This window comes from Dermacentor andersoni, chromosome 8 (assembly GCF_023375885.2).
Source record: "Dermacentor andersoni chromosome 8, qqDerAnde1_hic_scaffold, whole genome shotgun sequence".
In the NCBI taxonomy this organism is placed as follows: Eukaryota; Metazoa; Arthropoda; class Arachnida; order Ixodida; family Ixodidae; genus Dermacentor; species Dermacentor andersoni.
This window is the reverse complement of record NC_092821.1, coordinates 55,497,723-55,521,282: the sequence shown is the minus strand read 5'-3', so window position 1 is coordinate 55,521,282 and position 23,560 is coordinate 55,497,723. Positions and strand designations below refer to the sequence as shown.

Below are 23,560 nucleotides of genomic sequence, written 5' to 3'. Positions count from 1 at the left end.
TCGTCGAAGTGGGCGAGTACTAGCGTTGATGGCAGCTGTTAATTCCTCAATTTCTTCGGCAAACCATGTTTCCTACTTTGTGTCAGATTTAGTAAGAAAAGTCAGAGGTGCCGCGATGCGGGAGTTCTTGGCAAACCACCTTTATAGTAGGTCCGCAGACTAAGAAACCTGCGGACTGTCTTCTTTTCGACAAGCTGGGGAAAGTTTGCAATGACAGCTGTTTTCCGTTGATGAGGAACGACTCCCTACTTGCTGATGACGTGAATCAGTAGAGAAGTATAGTGTGAAGTTCGACGGAAACTCGTTAGGCAAAGGAGACAGATAGTTAAATAAACCGGCGCTGGTCTAAGGTTCAAAAAAGAAGTAAAGCATGTAATGACATTTCGAGATTCGAGCGGCTCCCTTGTTCACAATGAAGATGAGTGCTAGAGGGGGCTATTATTCTTGTGTTAGTTGGTGCAACGTGGGCATGTACATCTCGGGGAGATTACCCTGTGCTCGGTTAATCACATGTCCAGTAGTTCGACATTGACAATAAAGTGAGGTTAGTCTTGAAGCTAGGCACAGCTCTGTCGCGGTTATACTCGCAGCCTCCCAATCGATGATCTGGTTAGCAATCATGTGATGGTTGACCGAGGCGTTCAAACTTCCATTTCCTTTACTGACATCGTTCTTGTGCTGCTGAATCCTTATTTGAAAATCCTCAGTTTCACCTGTCTAGGATGCGGTCATAAATGACAAAAAATGCAAAAACATGATTTTTCTTTCTAAACATAGCAAATCTAGTAGGCGCAAGTGAGTTATAGCATGAAATATTCCTAAACATAAAAGAGGCCGAGCGCTATGCGATGCGTTGAATGTGGCGCAGAATACGAGTCCTCTCGTGTGGCTTACCAAATCAGCTCGTAGTATTGCCAAGTGAAACGCCAGAATTTATTTTAAATCAGATCAGATTGCGCGAAAAACTTACAAATACCGAAAATGAATAAAATACTTGGTATTCAAGACGATAGGCTTTAGAGACGTAAAACCAACTAGAGAATTTTCATGAATTAAAGCAATAACCCTTCATCTTTCTTTTCCACTAAATTTTGCGGGGTCGAAATTCTTTAGGAAAGAGTTTATCACAGTGCAGCACGCATAAAATGCTACTCATGAATTGGAAATTCCTAAATGCGAAAGAGCAAGCATACGTACAAAAAAAAGTCTGACCTTTCCAAACAAACGAATGACGAAGCCAACTGTCCTTGCGTAGAAGTCGGTAGCTTGGTCCGCGAAATCCGACTTAACACATCCTGGATGCAAGCAGTTCGCCGTCACACCTGCACCAGAAATGGTAAACCTGCTCATTGCGAACAGCTTTGATGGCACTCTCAGCCCAGCTTTCTTCCAGCCTATCCAGCGATCGAGCTTTCCCACCAAAAAAAGTAGTCCGATCACGAAGCTAGTGGTATCTAACACAGTATGTGCCACTAGGTATTGTGCAGCTGTTCAGCGAATATTTTTGAAACCAAACTTGCTATGTGTCCCTGGGTATATGGCCCTCTTAAAATAGCCGCTTCAGCGCCAACTGTGTATGCGCCACTGAGTATACGTGAACTTCACGATGGCGCAGCGAACAGGTGCTGCGTGTCCAAAGGGAAGCGCGATGGAGCAGCGCGACATTTGTACGCACCCAATATATGACGAGTGTCAACCATTAGCATGCAGGGATAGTCATTACGGATACTTTTTGCGCGAATACTCGTTATTTTATATTAAATTATGGCGCTTTATTCGACAAAAACACGACTTGACTGAGGAATGCTGCAGTGGGAGACTGTGGAATAATTTGGACCACCAGGGGTTCTAAAGGGCACCCACATCTAAGCTGACTGGTGTTTCGCATTTCGCCGTCATCTGAATGCGGCCGCCGTGGCCGCGATTTGACGCCGCGACCTCGTTCTTGGCAGCCAAACACCGTAGCCACTAAGCAACCACGGTGGGTCCGAGTACTTCGAAAATAAACTTTACTTCTACAAGTGAAGCGCAACAATGAAAACCACTGAACTGCCCAGTGCGTCTGATATTTTGCGTACTAGATGCGCCACTGGTGAACCTTAACAGTTATGTTACTATTTCCTTTATATATGGTCGGCATGTTGACGAACGAGTCTACTTTTTTCAGAACGATACTATGGAGCGTCAAGTGGCGGAGTCGCTTTTCATTCATTCATTCATTCATTCATTCATTCATTCATTCATTCATTCATTCATTCATTCATTCATTCATTTTCATTTTATTGCTACTCTTGCCATACAAATTATCAAAACACTGACTGAACTCATAGCCAGAGGTGAGTGTGGTGTCCAGAAACAAACTACACGATGGCAATGACACAGCACTAGTGTAAAATGGAAGCCCAAAATCACGGCGACAGACCGAAGTACAGCATACAATGAGGAGAAAATAAAATAATATGCATTTTACAGCAGAATGAACAAAGATCTGCCATGAACAACACGGTGCAACAAACATAAACCGAAAACGACTGTCACGTAGATAACAACGCTCATAAAGTACGTTCTTAATGTTTTATTTGTTTCGTGGGACCGTTTTATTTCTGGGGGTAAAGCATTCCAAACCTTGGCTTCTCAAGACTGCACCAATATTTCACTGTAGATGTTGTTATTCAGTGCCAGATTAAAGTTACTAAGTGTGAGGTTTCTTGTGAGTCGAGAAGGAGAGCAAACCAGGGAGGCATTGAAAGGTTGATTATACATTATAGTGTCTACACACACCGCTAACTTTAAAGATCGCAAAAGATGAAAAGCAATGATATTTAATAACTGGAGAATCGGTTTACTTGGTTCAGTGTACTTGCTTTGTGTTATAATTCGGATAGCCCGTTTTTGTATTCGCCGGATAGGATCAAGGTAAGTGCTGTATGTCAAACCCCATGATTCTACACAGTATGTTAAATGAGTGTTAATAAGGGCAATATAAAGGGTACGCAGTGTATGTGTTTTAGAACAATGTAGGGCCTTTAATAAGGCATAACAGCCAGAAGCCAACTTCGAACAGACGGCATTAATCTGATTTTTCCAGTGAAGATGTTCATCTAGAATGACACCAAAATACTTAAATGAGTGTCTTCGTTCGACTGAGTGGTCATTAATGAAAATGTTAATTTGGTAGCTGTCAATTACTTTTGCTCGTGAGCTAAATACTATATATTTGGTTTTTGTCAGGAGTGACAATCATAAAGAAAGAAAGAGGACGAGGAAGAAGGAGTGGAGCGGGCGCGTGGAGCCGCCATCTTGGAGAAGGGGGCGCGCGCAGGGAAGGACGTGGTGGCCGGGCGCAGCGTTCCAGGGGAAGACGGCCGGAGATCGCCTCTCTGGGTCCTGCCCCAGTTCCTCGGCGACACATCGACGTCCCGCCCGAGTACCACGCTCGGCGAGCAGATGTCCGACGTCCCCGGAATTACCGCTGGCCCGGACCTACCCGCCAGGACACTTCAGCGTTTGTGCCGCTGACCGTGGACGCGCGGAGGCTGGCGACAGCCAGTCACTGTCCCGTCCGGAGAACTACGCTGGGCCGGCGCGCACCGGGAGCGCCAGCCGGCACGAGCCGCGCTCTGCCGGAGCGCGACAGACCCGCAGCGACCGTGCCTTCGTCACGTCGGCCGGGGCATCGGTGACGCCGGACACTTACAACGACTGACGACGACCAGATCGCATCGACGGACCACAGACCGGGGGACGCCGATACCCGCGTCGAACAGAACCGGTACTGTAAGCGCCACTACTACAGCGAATAGACGATCGCCGCACAGACGTTTGTAAACGCGGTAGTGTGAGCGGAAAGCTGAGCAAGGGTGGACGCATTCCGTGTGTGATAAGTGCTGAATCTTACCGTGTGTTCCTGTTGCTAAAATAGCCTATTGAATGAATGTTAGTGTGTATTGCATCTTGCGTTCGTGTGTTCCTTCCGCCCGCTGAAGCAAGTGTACCAGGCGTTAACTTATGCGTGACAACATTGGCGCGTGTGTATTGCATCTTGCGTTCGTGTGTTCCTTCCGCCCGCTGAAGCAAGCGTACCAGGCGTTAACGTACGCGTGACCACATTGGCGAGCCTGCCAGGATCCCTTTAACTTTGTCACGTGCCTCGGTGTGTCTTGAGCAGCGGAATGGACCTTGAACGTTTGATGACGGCAGGGAGTGCCGCGGGCATGTCGGCTGAGGCCATAATAGCACTGTATCACGAGGAACAGAAGCGATTAAGAGAAGAACGCGCAGAGGCGCGAGAGGCTGCGAAGGAAGATGAGGAGAGAGCCAAGGCCGCTGAGGAGAGAGCGAAAGATGCGGACGAGCGTGCATATAGGAACTTGATGTTGGAAAAAGAGCTTACGGAAAAGAAATTACAGCTGCGCATGAGTAACAGTGGAGAAGAGGCAGGAAATAGGAGCTCAGACGTGGTACCTCAGAGAATAGCGACAGTGTGTCCCCAAAAGCTAATCGCCCCCTTTGACGAAAGGCGAGATGACTTAGATGCCTATATACAGCGTTTCGAGCGAATAGCAACTGGACAAGGCTGGCAGAGGAGTGACTGGGCGACGGGGTTGAGTATGTGTCTCGTGGGGGAAGCGTTGGCCGTGTACAGTCGGATGGCAGCGACTGACGCACTAGATTATGACAAGGTGAAGAAGGCTCTCTTACAACGCTTCAGACTAACGGTCGAAGGTTTCAGGGAAAAATTCCGAAGCTCCAAGCCACACGATAACGAGACAGGCCAGCAATTCGCCGCTCGAATCTCCAACTACTTTGATCGTTGGTTGGAGATGGCTAACATAGAGAAGACATTCGAAGACTTGAGGGACAACATGATTGCAGAACAGTTCCTAGCATCATGTCATCAGGGCGTGGCAATATTCCTGAAAGAGCGCAACTTGAGGACGGTGGCGGAACTATCTGAACACGCCGACCGCTATTTAGAAGCCCAAGGCCAAAAGAATTTGGGAAAGGGGAAGGAAGATAAAAAGACACCAGATGAGAGAGAACAGACTCGAAGCACAATCAAATGTTTTATGTGTGACAGGATAGGGCATCGGGCTGTGAATTGCCCCTTGGGTCGTACTCGCAGTTCGACGTTGAAGTGCGAGGGGTGCGGACGGCATGGACATACAATACGAACCTGCCGAGCTAAGTCAGAAAATAAGACTGCCTGCATTGTTGCGAGCGAAAATCCCATTGCTGTTGACAGTACGCGAATAGAACAGAAGGAGGCCAGCGACAAGGCAAGTGCTGTCACGACGGCTCCGAGGTCAGAAGACCCGGAAACCTCGATGCCCGTAGTAGTGGGAATGCTGCAGGGACGAAAAGTGTCTGTACTCAGAGACACTGGGTCTAACATTGTTTTGGTAAGACAATCCATGGTGCCGGAAAGGAATATCACCGGTACAGAAACGCCAGTTCGATTGGCGGATGGTACAGTACGGCGAATGCCTATGGCGCGTGTGTTGCTTTTGACACCTTATTATTGCGGTTGGATTGAAGCCCGATGCGTCAAAGAACCGCTTTACGACGTCATTCTTGGGAATGTGCCAGGAGTCAGAGGAGTGGATGATCCAGATCCCCTCTGGAGTTTTCCCAATAATATCCAGATTACAAGTAGGACGGAGCATGAATCCACCGAAGCCGGTGGCAGAGATAACGAAAGAAGTGCGGATGCGTATAACGGAGAAGCTAGCATATTGTCAGTAGAGAAAAGCCCAAGGAACCAGGATAGGAAAGATGTCCGTATAAAGAATACTTCAGGCACCGCCATCGATATAACCGCGACGGAAATGAAGAAAAGGCAAGAAGCGGACAGCACGCTGCGACATTATTTTGAAATGTTAGGGAAATGGATTCAGAATAAGAAGAGCCGGGTCGTACACAAGTTTGAGAAGGTTGGAGAATTACTGTACCGAATAGCCAGAACCCACGATGGAAGAGAAACACGACAGCTAGTAGTGCCAGTGAGTCTACGAAGAGCAGTCCTCGAGTTGGCGCACGACACTATAATGGCTGGCCATCAAGGAGTAAGAAAGACGACCAGCCGAGTATCAGAAGAATTCTTTTGGCCGTGCATGCAGAGTGACATTAAACGGTTTGTGCGATCTTGCGATATATGTCAGAGAACCACACCAAAATGGTTGATATCGAAGGCACCTCTAGGGACTACGCCTATTATGGAGCAACCGTTTCAAACGGACACAGGAACGGCCATCACAGAGTTGGTTGCTGAAAGCCCCTACCAAGCAAACATCCCAGCAACAGAAATTACCCCTCAGAAGGCGAGGATAACAAACATGATGCCTAAACCAAGCGTATGTGAGAAAAGACGGGCTCAAGAATTGAAGAACAATGGACGTGTCATCGCTGTGCCCGACAACTTTGACAAGCCCTCGGCATGCAAGTCTGGGTCCCGCGCCAACTCCTGGTTTCATCCAAATCATTCTGCGCGAGGCAATGTCGCGATGAGGTGCCGGCGTCGAGAGTCAGGACTAGTGCAGAGCTTCCTGTCTGGCTGTATCCATGTCAGACAAGAACCGGTAGGCAGGAGTACGCGGACCAAGTGAAGGACATCGCCCACTATGCGGAATATGTTCGTTTACGTGTTTACGTTGTGAATATGTTCGTGTACTGGGGAATAGTTTGCTGCGCATGCATATAGTGTTTAGAGCTTCTGAGGAGTCTTCCTCAAACACTCGCGGAATACAACGCCTTGTGAATGCTGCTGTCGTTGACATTGACGTAGTGTTAAGACTCAGCAGAAACTTGCGTGATGTGCGTGTGGGTGCAGTGAAGTGCGGTGGAGTGCAGTGAGGGGTGAAGGAAGAAACGGCGAAGAGAAGTTATATGTGATGTAGTGCAGTGAAGTGAAGTGCAGTGACGTGTGAACGAAGTAGTGGCGAAGTGAAGTTATATGTGGTGTGGTGAAGTGGAAGTGCAGTGTCCGTGTACATCCAAGAGGTGACGAGCAGTGAGGGAAGTTTTCGCGGAGCGAAAACTTGGAAAACAGGGGGGCCATTGTCAGGAGTGACAATCATAAAGAAAGAAAGAGGACGAGGAAGAAGGAGTGGAGCGGGCGCGTGGAGCCGCCATCTTGGAGAAGGGGGCACGCGCAGGGAAGGACGTGGTGGCCGGGCGCAGCGTTCCAGGGGAAGACGGCCGGAGATCGCCTCTCTGGGTCCTGCCCCAGTTCCTCGGCGACACATCGACGTCCCGCCCGAGTACCACGCTAGGCGAGCAGATGTCCGACGTCCCCGGAATTACCGCTGGCCCGGACCTACCCGCCAGGACACTTCAGCGTTTGTGCCGCTGACCGTGGACGCGCGGAGGCTGGCGACAGCCAGTCACTGTCCCGTCCGGAGAACTACGCTGGGCCGGCGCGCACCGGGAGCGCCAGCCGGCACGAGCCGCGCTCTGCCGGAGCGCGACAGACCCGCAGCGACCGTGCCTTCGTCACGTCGGCCGGGGCATCGGTGACGCCGGACACTTACAACGACTGACGACGACCAGATCGCATCGACGGACCACAGACCGGGGGACGCCGATACCCGCGTCGAACAGAACCGGTACTGTAAGCGCCACTACTACAGCGAATAGACGATCGCCGCACAGACGTTTGTAAACGCGGTAGTGTGAGCGGAAAGCTGAGCAAGGGTGGACACATTCCGTGTGTGATAAGTGCTGAATCTTACCGTGTGTTCCTGTTGCTAAAATAGCCTATTGAATGAATGTTAGTGTGTATTGCATCTTGAGTTCGTGTGTTCCTTCCGCCCGCTGAAGCAAGTGTACCAGGCGTTAACTTATGCGTGACAACATTGGCGCGTGTGTATTGCATCTTGCGTTCGTGTGTTCCTTCCGCCCGCTGAAGCAAGCGTACCAGGCGTTAACGTACGCGTGACAGTTTTGCTTGTAATAATCGTTAGATTGTTGGTGAAAAACTAGCTTGAATTTTTTTTTTCAATTCAGCGTTTGTCTTCGGCGTTTGTCAACGTTTGTCCTCATGGTTGTCAGCTGTAACTATGATCGCAGTGGCATCTGCCTACATTAAAATATCAGAGCAACTTAGGACCTTCAGCAAATCATTGAAGTATAACGAAAATAACATGGGCCCCAAAACGGATTCTTGTGAAACCCCTGTCTGTACATATTGAAGTGATGATATAATGTTATTGATAACTACAGCTTGTCGGCGGTTTCCGATGTAACTGGAAAGTAAGCTGTAGACATGAACGCGGAATCCATAGTGGTTTAATTTGTTGAGCATAACGATTCTCTAACGTTCACAAGAGCGTCCTTCCTTATAGGTTTTCTAACGTTCACAAAAATCTCCTCACACCGGTTTTTTTTTTCAACTGTAGGAATGAAGTAACCATCAAATGAAACGATTCGTTCACATATTATGTATTTACACCAGAGACGGCCGGGTGGACAACAGGGCTACAGTAGGGAGACGAACTAGCGCAAGGGGGGGCTGAGCACTAAACTGAGCAGTGTCATCTGCCGCGGTAAGTGCCAATCGTGGTTCGAACTGCTGACAGTAGGCTCGCATGTTGGAGTTTTACTGGTGGTCCGTTTTCGTCCCTTTTACTATGTGCATGTTCGTCGTCTCTGTCGACCGCATCTACTTGCAAACGTTTACAGGTCAGGTCATTGTCTTATACAAGAGAAAATTATTGTGTGAATAGAGTTGATGCATTTGGGTGTGACCTTAGGCGGGTTCAAATGCATCGATGTCCTTGACATATACTTTTCCGCTCGGGAAGCCTTTCTTTTGATGCACTGCTGTTTTATACGTTGAAGTCATTAGGCAACGCGCTTTCATGCACAGTACCTGTTTTGGCGCCTTTGGGACAGTTGCGGCAATTTTGTGCTTTTTGATGCAGTTCCAAAGTTCATCAGCTGTCAAACACGGTTGCGCGCACGTCACAAAATCTGGCAGAAACTTTCAGCACACGCGATAGGCTGTGCGTATGCGGAATGAATTATTTTCTCTTGTTTCGTACATTTCGAGTATTCTATGCTGTTTCTGTTTGTTCTTTTAAATTTATCGGGACCAATTTATCACACGTCCTGGCGAAAAGGTTCACTGAGATTTGTAATCTTTCACTTCACCTATCTAGAGGATCTGTAAGCAGGACTTGGCACCCTATAACGCAAGACTATTTCAGTATGTTTTTATTCCAATCTCATGATGTCAAATTTGCGTAACCGGCGACGCAAGCTACGGCCGGTCACCCGCAGGGTTGTCTCAAGAGACCAACCAAACGCTCTCCTCGTTCATAGGAGGCCACATTTGTTTGCCTGAAAAACGAATAACAATCCCTACACTGAGCGGCTTGTCTTATCTAATTGACTCACAAGAGGCGAAGACCACACTCAAGTGGAGAGGGATTCGTTGGGGCTGAGCCACTGCACTGAAAATCGATAATCAGATCAAGAAGGTGGTGCCGGCGTTTGCGATTGCTCCGCTTTCCCTTACTTAGCTTGCGGTGGCTCGTTGACAATCGCGGCGGCATGCAACGGAAGCTTAAGAATCACGCTAAAACGGATCCTCAGCAAAGAAGGGTGGGCAGAACGAGGTTGTAAACGTGCCGAAAGTGCTGGGGCGCTACAACGTAAAGCCATTCCAAACTTTTCTATTCCAATTCTGCAATCAGCCCTGCGAGATTGGTGAACATTTTTTTTTTGACCACCCCCTCTTCGCCTGTCTGTCACGGGACGTAACGAAAACCGCAATTGCTCCCCATCTGATAATACGTGTACACAGAGATTATGCACGATTTGACCGAACAGAGCAAAAATAATTACTTCTGATTCAACGCCTTTTCGCGATTACCCCTCCACTATTGGTCAAAAGGTTTCGGGCTCCACCCAGTTCACCTGCCTGTCACGCAACGTCACAAAACCGCGAAAGCTCACCGCGTCAAAGTGACGTGTACGTGTTAAAGATGAATTAATATGCCGAACAAAACTGAATTTTTTGCTGAATAGCCACAGGCTGCCCCGTTCTGAAAGGAATAAAAGATGGCGGCCGCCGATCGCTCAGGCACTGGCCACTCGCACCTGCCGGAGAGCGTGGGTTTATTTGCGTACAATAAAACCTTTTACGTGGCCGTGTAACCTATTCAATCGCCTTCGGCACGTTTACAACCTCGTTCTGCCAACTCTTCTTTGCTGAGGATCCGGGTTAGCGTCATTCTTAAGCTTCCGTTGCATGCCGCCGCGATTGTCGACGAGCCACCGCAATCCAAGTAAGGGAAAGCGGACCAATCACCTCCCTCTTCACGCGGTTACCAATTTTCAGTGCACTGGCTCGGCCCCATCGAATTCCTCTCCACTTGAGTGTGCTCCTCGCCTCTTGTCAGCCAAATAGATAAGACATGCCGCTCACTGTAGGCAATATTATTCGTTTTTCAAGCAAACAAAGTGACCTCCTATGAACAAGGAGAGCGTTTGATTGGTCTGTTCAGACAACCCTCCGGGTGACCGCCCGATCCTTGCGTCAGTGGTTACGCAAATATGACGTCAGGCGATTGGAATAAAAACATATTGGAATAGTTTTACGTTATAGGGCTCCTGGAAAACGTTACACGGCCAAGCAAAAAGTTTTATTACAGGCAAATAAACTCATGCTATCCGACAGGTGGGAGTAGCCAGTGCCTGAGCGATCGGCGGCAGCCTTCTTTTATTCCTTTCGGAACGGTGTGCGGCTATTCAGAAAAAAATTCAGTTTTGTTCGGCATATTGATGCATCTTAACGCGCACACGTCGCTTTGACGCGGTGTGTTTTGGCGGTTTTGTGACGTCGCGTGAGAGGCACTTGAAGCGCGTGCAGCCCGAAAACTCTCCACCAATGGCCGAGGGCTAAAGGCGAAAAGGCCTCGAATCAGAAATAACAATTTTCCTTTTGTTCGGACAGTATATGCATAGTTAGTGTATGCACGTCATATCAAATGGGGAGCTATGGCGGTTTTCGTAACGTCGCGTGACAGACAGGTGAAGTGGGCGTTGTCCAAAAAAGTTTTTGACCAATCGCGGAGGGCTGATTGCAGAACTGAAATAGAAAACTTTAGAATAGTTTTACGTTATAGCGCCCTTGGCCAACACAAGTATGAGAGCGGAAACTGGAAACGCTTGTTTTAATAGCATGAAGAAACTTACAGAAAAATGAGGAAAAGCATTTTTTTCTGATTGATATTATATCAGCAACAGGCATGGGATGGCTTAAAGAAAAAAGAACTCAAAGCTGATGTGCTTGTTATTTTGAAAGTTGCACAATAATATATATCCCCAGGTTATGAACCGCGTAAAGAGGGATGGGACAAGGAATGTTAGGCGTACCATTAAGAGACATGAAGGAAGCGGTGTGGCTAAGACAGAACAGATACATTTTAGTAGACATTTGGGGAGAAAATTGAGCTGGGCAGCGATTTAATGCGAAGGGTAGTTAACCGGCGGACGATTAGTGTTACAGAATGGGTGCCAGGCGAAGGGACGCGCAGTCGAGGACGGCTGAAAACTTGGTGGGCTGATGAAATTAGAAAATTTGAAGGCGCAAATTGGAATCAGCTAGCGCAAGGCAGGGGTAATAAGAGATCTGATTATGAGGCACGCCGTAGTGGGGTACTCCGGAAATTCGGACAATCTGGGGTTCTTTAACATGCACTTAAATCTAACTACACGGGTGTTGTCGCATTTGGCCTCCATCCAAATGCGGCCGCCGTGGCCGGGATTCTATCCCGCGATCTCGAGTTTAGCAGTGAATAGCCACTAAGCAACGACGGTGGGTGGCCCTGTTATGATGTTATCGCAGGCCTGGTGCGCGGGAAAGCACGTCGCAAACTATCGCGTAGCTTACAAGAAAACTAACACCCCTGAAAGCAAGCTACCATGGCATGAAATCTCTTTTGCTTAAAAGAGACACTAAAGGGAAATACTAAGCCAAGCCAAAGTGAAAGATTAGTCTCCGAGAAACTCTAAGGATATTAGACTGCTTAATGTAACTTCGCAAACGACAACGGACAAAGAAGAAAGCACACTGGACAAGCGTGCCCGTTGTCGTTTTCGCTGGTGCATTATGCATTCTAATATGGGCCATCAACTAGCCCGCCTTTGTCTGTTACGATCTCTAAGCAGGCAATATAATCGCCAACAGAGCCTTAATATTCGAGAAATTGAGGTAAATGCGGGACTTTATTAGGAAATCCCCCGGGACATTCAAGCATATGCCCGATTACGAAAACACTCCTCAGTTGAATTATGTGACTAGCGCTCAACTGTCGGTTGAAGAAAACATATATGTATTGTACTATAATATGAAATAAAATTATACCTGTCCAGTTACATTTCATTTTCACAAAAGAACAACTGATTAATGGGCGCGACCGAAAGGTTTCGTTTTCGCTCGACTCTGCACGGCCCACGCTTTAGCATTTCAGTTGTTACGTTATCGCAGAGTGCTGCACTGGTTTTGCTGGTTCACGAAACTCGCACAAACTGCAAGAAGCAGAGAATTCAACCTCTGTGTGATGTCACTGGATGCCCGAACGGTCTACGCCACTTGATAAAAAAAAAAAACTACAACGGCGAATCCACCGCTCTGTCTTGGCTCGGTACCGGTACCGGCGTCTGTCGGGCGCTGGTTTACTCACCGACGGCAGGAAATGACTGTGGTGGTTTATGCAACGTCACCACTCCCCCGATTGGGCAGCGGGAGATTTGAATTTCGAAAAAAAAAAACGCTATTCGTACCCTTTAGATGCAATTTTCTCGTAAACTAAGTATTTTCTTGGCAAAAAACCAGCATTGAGAGGTTTCTAGAATGCTATTTAAACAGTCTGCGCCGACTCAGTATTTGTCTTTAGTGTCCCTTTAAAGTCATTATCATATAGTGTCGTTTCTCAGGTGCCACACGAACCTTGCGCTGCGAATATAACCCACCGAAAAAAAAAAGAAAAAGCTTCGCGTGTCTCCGTAAACGTCGCTCGCGGGATTCTTGGATGAGCAGCTTCCCTCTTCGCGGCATGTTGGTTGTGTCAACGACGGCACAGTGCCGCCCCCACAAATAACCTATGTGCATCGCGCTCAGCAGATGCGACAAGAGCACGTATAAAAACACAGCAATGTGTGTACACGCACCGCAACTGCAGGTGTTTTCCGCTCTCTCCAGCAGTCCTGATCAAAAGGCAGCACCTGCTGTCAAGATAGCGGCGCCGCAGACGCTTGTGCTACGACGCTAGGAACAATCTGGTCTATAGAGTCAAGCATGCAAAATAAATGCCTTTGGTGAGTGTTTTTGTATTCTTACCAGTTCCAGCGAGTCTTCGTGCCAGTTCCATTGTGAACAGCGTCATGTACAGCTTTGTGCTGCTGTATACGCGGTTTTGACTGTACTTCTGGAAGTCGACGTCAGCATCAAACGTTCCCATCCAATGAGCAATGGAGCCTACGTTGATGATACGGCAGGGCGAGCTTTTCTTGAGGAGACCTTGGAAGAATGAATGCGATATGAGTTTCTATTTGTCGATGTTTGCTATGAGCGTACGATTTTGGTCACTGTAAGCAACGGAATGCAACTAACTAAAATGGCGCTGGACTTTATTTATGAGCGTTGCTTAGGCTAACATTTCACTTATCGAAGAAAAAAAAAGCTCGTTACTTGAGTACTTACCGAGAAGGAGATTGGTCAGCAAGAAATGACCCAAGTAATTGGACTGGAATGTAACTTCAAATCCATCTTCCGTCTCCCTTCTTCCCAATGGGGCTGCACAATATGCAATCGATGACCTCAGTACATACACCATATTAAATACTGAATTTCCTATTATGCAAGTTAAACCCTGCCTAGGCTTTGAATGGCTGTGGTTCTCCAACCGTTCCTGGTAAGAATGGCCTATGATTACGTCAGCTCATCGACTATACTTTTCATTCTCGCGTAATATTCCTTTTCTCCGCGGTAGTGAATTTAAATGCTTCCTTTATTTTTAATTTATTTGCATGGCGCTGTTAGAGCTAACCTTTAATAAAAAAATTTATAAAAGCTTAAATAATAAGTACGATGTCTTTGGTAACGGGTATTCCAGTAAATAGTATTGCTATTTGGTTGTCATATTTCAGAATGATCGCGTGGCATGGAAGTGGTCGAAAATTTACAAGACAAATTTTACATTTCAGTATTTTAACTATATGTTAACTGAGCCATTAGCACTGCAGTTTTAACTGCGTGATCATAGACCTTTTGGATTTTAGAGTGGTTTTCTCGTTCCGAAGGAATAGGTACCGGACTCCAGATGTTGCTTAGTACCATCATCATCATCATCATCATCAACAGCCGGGTTATGCAGGGCAAAGGCCTCTCCCACACTTCTCCAACTACCCCGGCCATGTACTAATTGTGGCCATGTTGTCCCTGCAAACTTCTTAACCTCATCCGCCCATCTAACTTTCTGCCGCCCTCTGCTGCGCTTCTTCCCTTGCAATCCATTCCGTAACTCTTAATGACCATCGGTTATCTTCCCTCCTCATTACGTGTCCTGCCCATGGCCATTTCTTTTTCTTGGTTTCAACTAAGATATCATTAACTCGCGTTTGTTCCCTCACCCAATCTGCTCTTTTCTTATCCCTTAACGTTACACCTATCACTTTTCTTATTACGTGCCACACTTATTTGTACACACATTTGCCGTCACCGCTCTTTCTTCAACAAGCTACATACGTCTCATTCGTGATTGAGACATGTCTAAGACTTTGCAATCAGCTGATATCCAGTTCGTATTACAGCATAACTTTTGAACGAAGTCGCGCATAGAGAACAAAGTAGGTGACAACAAGGTTGTGTAATTTGCTGTGGATAATTATAAGCATTCCCGCATGAAAATAACAAGCACCTGCTGTGGTTGCTAAGCAGCTATAGTGTTGCGCAACTAAAGCCGAGGTCGCGGGATCAAATCGTGGCTACGGCGGCTGCATTTAAAGGGGGTCAAAATGCAAAAGTGTTTTTGTCCCGTGCTTTGGGGGCAAGTTAAGGATCACCTGATTGACAAAATTAATCTTGAGTCCCCCACTACGGCGTGCCTCGTAATAAATTCTTGGTCTTGGCACCTTAAACTTCAGGATGAAAAGGAAGTAGACAAATTACTACGAATCGCCGTTAGTTGCAGATAATCTATTTAGCCTTTCGATTCTCATAGATTCCACCGTGTGCGTTGAATCTTCTTAACTTTTCATTGCATTGTTTGACCACGAAGGGTTCCTATTTCTTATGGCTGGACCAATAGAGACTCTCAACCATTCAGAGAGAATAATAGAGTTCGCTATGTGATGGATCTGGCAAGTGCGAAGTCTCACTTAGCACGAGTAATCAATGCAGAAAGTTGAGCTATTTGGTGTTGATGCATTTGCTGTGAAATAGTTTCTAGCGCTATCACGAATAACGGAAAATACAGTTGGGACAGGACAGAGTGCTCAGTCCTGTCCCAAACTTTCTTCCTTTAGTCTTGCTAGCGCTTTTAACTATGCCACAGCAAAAGCATTTACTTAAAACATTACATCGATCGTGTGTTTTGAGGTCGCACGGTAAAAAGGACAGGAAGAAAAATTGCGTAATTATTTTTTTATTACAGATCCCCAGCTTAAAATTTGCCTTGCGTTGTAACGAACTTCCTACCAAAATGCTTGGACTGCACTATGTTTTCGCCACTCTAAGTCTCTTACTGACTTTTCTAAAGAAGCATATGCGAATGCATGTTATACATTTTTTAACTCCAAATTTTAACACATTATTTAATGTATTTATTGCGATAGATACTGTATGGACTCTCCAAGCGCATTTTTGACATCGGCGTTACCGTCGCCGTCGCCGTGATGTTCGCTGTGAACTCCTACGGCGATAACACTGTCGCCGCGCCTCATATGCTGCATGTTCAGAGAAGAAAGCACGCGACGGAAGCCGTCAATCGCGGCTCAATCTGGCACGTGCAAATGAAGAAGGTGGAGTGGTTTCTCCGTCGCGCGAAATGGGAGGGATTTGCGGGGGGCTGAGAGCGGGGTGCGTTGTGTTCCAGCAGCAACTGCGCATTTCGCGACCAGGCGCAAAGGGAAATGACGATGGGCGCTAAATCTGGCACGCCGAATGTAGAGGTCAATGGGGAGGCAATGCGCGGCTTCCACTCCGCCAGCAAGTGCGTCCTTTGTGCAACCGGGCGCAGTTGCGCGAGCATTATCTTGAAATGGATCGGTGACGGCTCATGCGTTCGTGCGCGCCGTGTACACGCCGCTCTTTCGTAGAATCGACAGATTACTCGAAGGTCACATCGCTCGAAGCTGCTGCTGGAGATTCCTCACACCAGCGTTTTGACAGCGAGTGTCCCCGCTCGTCGAGCGTGACGTGTTCATCCTGACTTGTGCACGCTGAAAACCATGGTTGCTAATTGAGTTCGTGAGCCATTGCTTCCAACTTTATATGGCCGATAAATCTACTATCCTTAGCAATCCTTCGCCATGCGGAGCAAAACTGCGTCTTTTCTGTTTATGCTAAAGCGTCAAATGGTTCGTTGAGATGAAAAAAACCTGGCTTGTATCATATGTCGCGGCGAAATGGCACCTAAGCTCGCATTGCCATTTTCTGCGATGCCACCTTTACGACCTGCGCTTCAGCGGAGCAGGGCGGGTGAAAGGGGGCACCTGCTGCCCCGATGGTGCGTCAGGTCTTGCGTGAGGGGAGAAAGCATGGCTCCGTTGCCTCGTCACACTCGCTTTATTTGTGGGCACGAGGGCTCCTCCGGAAGGGAGTCAACGACTCCTAGATAGGGCGCCTGTGCACTCTGCTTTAGGGTGTCATTCTACTTCGAATGAAATTTTCAACGTCAAGCCCGGCGGCACGAAAGCAGTGACGTCAAAATTACCGCGACATACCCATGGACCCTTTAGGTTATATGACAGTCGGGCAAGTCAGCACGACACCATGTATCGAAGTGCAGAGATCTGGTATCTAGGACGCATCGCAGAGCGCGCGAAAGGGGGCACCTGCTGCGAGAGTTCGCGAGGTGTTGCATGAGGGGAGAGGGCATCGCCTTGACGTGCCGCCCGATAAGCGTCCCCGCTTCGATGGCATGCGTCGCTGCCACTGCAGGCTGCCGCTGCTTTGCTGGCTCGGGCAGCTCATACCGCAATGGTACATTAGTCCCAGCGCGAAATTCGAAGGACCGCTCAGCGCCGTTCAATTGGACATGTATGCCTTCGCGTTCACGGCTAATAAGTGCTTAGGTGACCTCGGATTAGGCGCCCTCGGATTGGTGACCTCGGAAGCCAAAATGCTAAAACTCTACACAAAATAAAGCACTTAGTCACACACGTCAAATTCAATTTTAATTTTATCGAATTACATTACTCATAGTTCTCCGCTTGCTTTCACAAGGCGAAAACAAACTGCCCTTACGAAACAAACATGAATGACACCGACGTCCAGCCCCTGACATGAACGCACCTATTTTGCTAAGAAAATGCTGCGAACTTTTTTGTCAGTGAACTGACACTTACCTTTAAAGTAATTAAATGGCTATTACTTTAATAGAAAGATGAGAAAACATTATTAGTTAGAGCTTCATTTAATGTCTCTGGTGCCGAGGTTGCGCAGTCGTTCGAAAATCGGATACGAGTGAGTTCTTTGAACTTATTAGATTAAAAACATCGTTCAGAAAAGATGAGATTACTTTATCGCCGAGGCAGAAAAGAAATGACATCACAAGCAAATGACATTCGTTATGCATGACGTCATACTTTGTAAGAGGCTTATTAGGGAAAAGCCGGTCTCGCTAATCCACTTGTGCCCTTTTATGTGTGGCCCCATGACACCCTCGGAAAAAGTTATTGGCTGAAATTTTCTTCAAATAATAAATACACATCTTATCGATTCGTATGAAATAGATGCACTTTCCAGACAAAGAACTTCTTTTTGTCTAGAACATTTAACGTGCTTTCTTTGTAACACTTTATTTGTGCTTTTGCGGGATGTTGCTTTTATTCTGATCTTTGACTGTAAAAGCACAACTATTTGACTACTGTGCTGAAATAAATCCTTATTTTTTGTGGCCAACTTTGTCATTAGCCTTTTTTGGAAACTTTATTCACTTTACGGCTGGTGTTCCTGTATATAACATCTTTCAAATACCCAGTTACTAAAGTTGTCGTCTAGTTTGGGCCACCGAGTACGTCCTGGCCGCTGTCTTCCCGAGCAGACAAAATCGAACGATGTGCACCCTCTCGAATTGACAGCTTGCTGGTGTATGGTGTCTAGCATAGTAGGCAACTTGGGCCTATGTGTATGGGCCACTGAGTAGATGGCCAAATGGACAACTTAAGCGCTGCCGACGTGGTATTCGCAAGTGCCAATTCCTTGCTACTGTCCCATAATAGATAGGACAAGGAGAAGCAGGGGGTAAGCAGGCCTAAATACATAACAAAACCGTAGACGTACATCTGCAACAAACAAATCTACGTCGAGCGAAGCCGCTGGATAGATCGCCATTGATAGATAGCTCGTTATGGTTGACAGCGAGATTGCCAATTTGTGTGTATGTTGATATGCCCTTACGTATTCATCAGTCAGGGAGGACATAAAAATACAGCATGGAGATACAATAAACACCAACACAACTATTGTAACCATTAAAACTTATCACCAATCGCACCATATCATACAGGACATTACTAACAGCAATAGCGACGTTTATCTTCAAAAGATGGATGTGCGCAAATTGCAATACGATTTCCATTGTTTGCGAATTTCAGGCCGTTTGCGCTATTGGTCCATGCATGCATGTCCACAGTTAGCATCTTTCCCGACAGTTGAGTCGCTAGCTAGTCCACGGTCAAGTGGTTAGAACATCGGTGTGAAGTGCTGAGGGAATGCGGTACAAAAGCAACACTTGGAGCAACTTGAATCACTGGGTATGTAACATTGCGTTTGTGCCCCACCTCAGTGATCCATCTTTTGGCCTACTTGAGTCATTGGATATGTAACACTAGGATTTTCATCCCTTAATGAATCTGTTCGACGTGAACATGGGTCACGGGGTATATGCCACTGGCTTTGTGCCACTCTTCAATAAACCTCTGTTACGCCAACTTGTGTCACTAGGTACGTGCCGCTTTTCATGATGTTTATCACATGAGCTACACCCCCAGTTGCGCATCAATTATAATATACGTTCCTAACCACACTAAGTTCATTAATACTCTCTGAAGGATGGATGCTGTGACAACTTTTCTTCCCTTTCTGTAGACGGTTTGTAGCGTATATTATCGAGTGGTTTTTTGATTGCGTATTTTAATGTAATATTTTATTGTCTCTTTCGCAGCGATAGCTGTATCCGCTCACGCCCTAGTCATTTTTATGTCCGCCACTCAAGCACTTCTCTGTAGGCATACCAATGCGCATTGTGAGCATATAGATTACTGAGAAAAACCCCGCACAGAAACGTGCAATGGAATTGCTTGTCTACCGTGTGGAAATCTGAGGTACTAACTTTCAGCGGCTTCGCTGAGGCTATGAAGTCGTGCATATTCGATGCGCATGGTAGAATTCATTCGAAGCCAATTTTTTGCCGTGCGGTGTGTAATAAATGCCATGACATGAATGCAGATTAGCGAATGTATGCAAATGCAGCTACAACTTATTGCAATGCCTGCATTCATTCCCTACAAACGTAACAAATTTAATGTGATGTAATTTTGAGGTTTGTGCGTCACAACGCTCACAATGCATGCCGAAATAAAAACAAGTTTGCTTGACTGTGAAGCGTGGACGCATAAAAGCGCCGCGGGGACAAAGGCGATAGGCGGCGTTTGTTGACGGATGAATCATGATGGAATGCTTACGCGTAAATAAATGGGACGCATATATTACTACAGTACAGGATTCTGTACCGCCTGTGCCATAATCGAAAGTCCCCATTCAACAGAATCGGCAGAAAATAGGCACATACCAAGTGACACAAGCAGAATGACAATCCACAAAAATGAAGTAAATAAAAAAATTTTGGAGAATAATACGGTATTTTCTTGGGAAGATGCGCGTGTTTAGGGAACTCGTCGAGCCGACCTTATACCTGCAGTATTTATCTAGACACTTCCTTTTCTGTTACAGGAAAGAAGGTGACCCTATTCGCACTACTTTGGGTAAGGGCACTCGCAATATATATATATATATATATATATATATATATATATATATATATATATGTTTAATGGTGTTTTCGTTTAGAAGGTCCAAAATTTTATCAATTGCCTTTGGAAGATAGCTCTATTCTAGCCCTCGATCTGAATTCCTCGATGAGGCATTGAGACAATCACCAAGTTGGGCTACTCATCTTTATATAATGGGCACCTCCGCAACATTACATCGGAGTTCAAAGATATGCCGATATACTCTAAAACAACGCGACGAAATGCATGTTGCTGACTATTGTATGAAGTAAGTCAGACATTTTTTTTATTCTGCCTAATTGCATAATTAGTCAAGGTTAATTATCCAACAGTGGGAGCAATAAATTCAGACAAAAATTCCAATTAGAAAGCTGTACAGCGCTTTGCAAAACGTCCGATTAGAAAATTTTTAACTTTGTATCTATTAGGCATCAGTGTTTTTCTGCTTACTGCAGGTGCCCGCGGAATACAAAAAAAAAATTAAAAAATACCACGTGAGACGTGCGCTTGCGCAGCCTGATTTCAGCGCACCCAAGCGCTCCGCGTACAAATGAACGTAGCATTTGTCCGTGTGGCTGCCGCTGCGCCTGCTTATTGCTATCATAAACCGCCGCGAGGGAAGCACAGCGGGGGCATAAATCGCACAGGCAACGCCTCCGTCACTGCCATGTGGCCTATTAAGTGGCATCACACCCCGCTAGACGCTATGTTCGTTTGCACGAGAACCGGTTGAGAGAGCTGCACTCAGCACGCGCAGCATGTAGCCTGGTATGTTTTTATTTTTATTTTTTTTGGGGGGGGGGGGGGGAATCTGGCAGTAAGCGAAAAAACACCAATACCCAATAGATAGTTAGAGACTGTTTAATCGGATGTTTTTGAAAGCGCTCTGCAACTTCCTAATTGTAATTGCCTAACTTCGTTGCTTCAGAAGTTGGCTACTAATTCTTGACTAATTGTGGAATTAAGCAGAAGAAAAAAAATTGTGACGTACTCCATACAATAGACAGCAACATGCATTTAGTTGCGTCCCCTTAGATTGCATCTGCACATATTTAAGCTCTGGCTAAAATTAGCTGGGACACACTGTAAGAAACTAGAAACAAAAATTAATCCACAGAGGTACCGGTTTACTCAGCAACAGACAGCAGCCGCGCCTAACCCGCAAGGCTAGCAAAAAAAAAAACGAAAAAAAAGGACTTCGCTTTAATACGGAACCTTGAAACCACGATAACGCGCTCAAGCTGTTATGATAGGATGAGGCCACGCTGTCAAGCTCATCTGACGTAAAGCAACGAGCTGAATGAACTCAAATGAGGCCAGCGGTAAAATGAGAAAAGGAAAGAGGGATAACGAAATTGAGCAGACTGAACTCGACTTTTCATCTATGTAACGCGAAGCGCGTTCGGGTTGATAGACAATTCTATGACAATGCTTTTTTTGCCAATACATGAATGCGGGACTGTCAAGGTGCCAACGTGGATGGGTGACGACTCGACTCACATGAAGAGGCCCCTACCACAAGCAGAGGGAAAATACCAGAACTTGTACAATAACAGCATTGTAGAAAACCGATTAGAGCATACAACATAGTGTACGTTATCTAATACGATATGTACATTTACTGGAAGGCGATACAGGGAATCTGTCAGTGTTAATGAGTTTAGCACGGTGATCAATGAAATTCGGGGTAATTCACTGCGTAAAAAAAATGCAATGTTTGAATTTATCATAAAAAGGACGAGATAGAAGATAGCTATCGCAAGGGATGTTCCTAACAATATACGCAATCACCGTGGGGGTTGTGTAATACATTTGTTCATACATATACAAGAACGTTAACTAATAGACAGTTTTAGTACTGCGTACGTAGCGTACGCAACGGCGTTGCGTACGTAAAATCGCTACGTGCTGCAAAGTACGCATGTGCAGAACGCTACACGAACGGTACGAGATGCGTACGCGGCCGCTGCGTACGCATGCATCCGATTCTTGCGTGCGTACGCATATAGGGAGCCTTGCGTGCTGCTCTCGTGGTTCTCGTTTGTTCGGGAGAGCACGAGACAAAATAGTTTCCCAAAATGGCATTGTCAAAGGTGACCAGCGGAAGGCTGTACTTTTCAATGGCCTACGATTTGGCTTTGCTGCGTGAAGTGAACGCGCAGAAGCCATTCCCGTATCTTGCGCGGTGGGAATGCATAGCAAAAATAGAAGCTTTGTTTTTGAGAAAGTGTTCGGTGAGTACTGTTTGCGCGATAGACTCGACCTGCTACTGGCGCAATTCGTCGCAAATGACCATGCAAGCCTCACAAAGCAAGGACTGTGTTTTTATTTTTCTCTATATGTTTGGCGTATTTCATTCGTATTAAAGTTCAGTCTCCTAAAGGTCTAAATATAGTTCGACGAAGCAGGAACGCGCCCACACCTTACATCGTGTTAGCGAGATCAACAGCGTCTAGTTCGACCGATGGTTCGACGTACTGGCGGACGCGGCCAATGCGATCCGACGCGCGCGGCGTCTAATGCTCGCCCACTTACGTATGTAGGCATTTCGCAGTACTTAAAAGCCCTCAGGCGAAACGCGTTCCTACGTTCCGCAAAGCACTTGCGTGCTGCGTACGTATCGTCATGGCGCAGTACTAAACCGTCTATTATTACGCACAGCTTTAACCACCGTGTTGTCTTACTCGCTATGTTGGACCGCTAATCACGAGTTCACGGGATCAGATCCCGCCACGGTGACCGCAATTCGATGAGGGCGAAAAGCGAAGACACCCACGCACTTAGACTTGTGTGTATGTTAAACTAGGAATTGGCAAGAATTAGATGTATGTGTCAAGAGACAAAGCCGGCAATATCATTCATAATACGAATGAGATAGTTCAAGAGGCTGAGGAGTTCTATAGAGATTTATACAGTACCATCCACGACGATAATGGAAGAGAGAATAGTCTGGAGGAATTTGAAATGCCCCAAGTAACGCCGGAAGAAGTAAAGAAAGCCATGGGAGCTATGCAAAGGGATAAGGCAGCTGGGGACGCTCAGGTAACAGCAGATTTGTTAAAGGATGGTGGGCAGATGATTGTTTTAGAAAAACTGGCCACCCGGTAAACGCAGTGCCTCATGACTTCGAGCGTTCGCGAATCTTGTAAGAACGCTAACATAATCCTAATCCACAAGAAAGGGGACGCCAAAGACTTGAAAAATTATAGACAGATCAGCTTACTGTCCGTTTCCTACAAAGTATTTATTAAGGTAATTGCAAATACAATCAGGAACACGTTAGACTCCCGCCAACCAAAGGACCAGGCAGGATTCCGTA

At 46.5% G+C, this 23,560-nt stretch overlaps 1 protein-coding gene across 1 annotated transcript in view; it reads right to left on the bottom strand.

Moving 5' to 3' along the window:
• LOC126526258 (retinol dehydrogenase 13-like) overlaps positions 1-23,560 on the bottom strand; it is a 48,309-nt gene that overhangs the window by 10,656 nt on the left and 14,093 nt on the right. The window contains exons 3-5 of the mRNA XM_072289676.1: positions 13,709-13,801; positions 13,346-13,525; positions 1,213-1,322 (exon numbers count right to left, since the gene is read on the bottom strand). Of these exons, the coding sequence (XP_072145777.1) occupies positions 1,213-1,322; positions 13,346-13,525; positions 13,709-13,801 (383 nt within the window). The remainder of the gene's footprint in view (positions 1-1,212; positions 1,323-13,345; positions 13,526-13,708; positions 13,802-23,560) is intronic.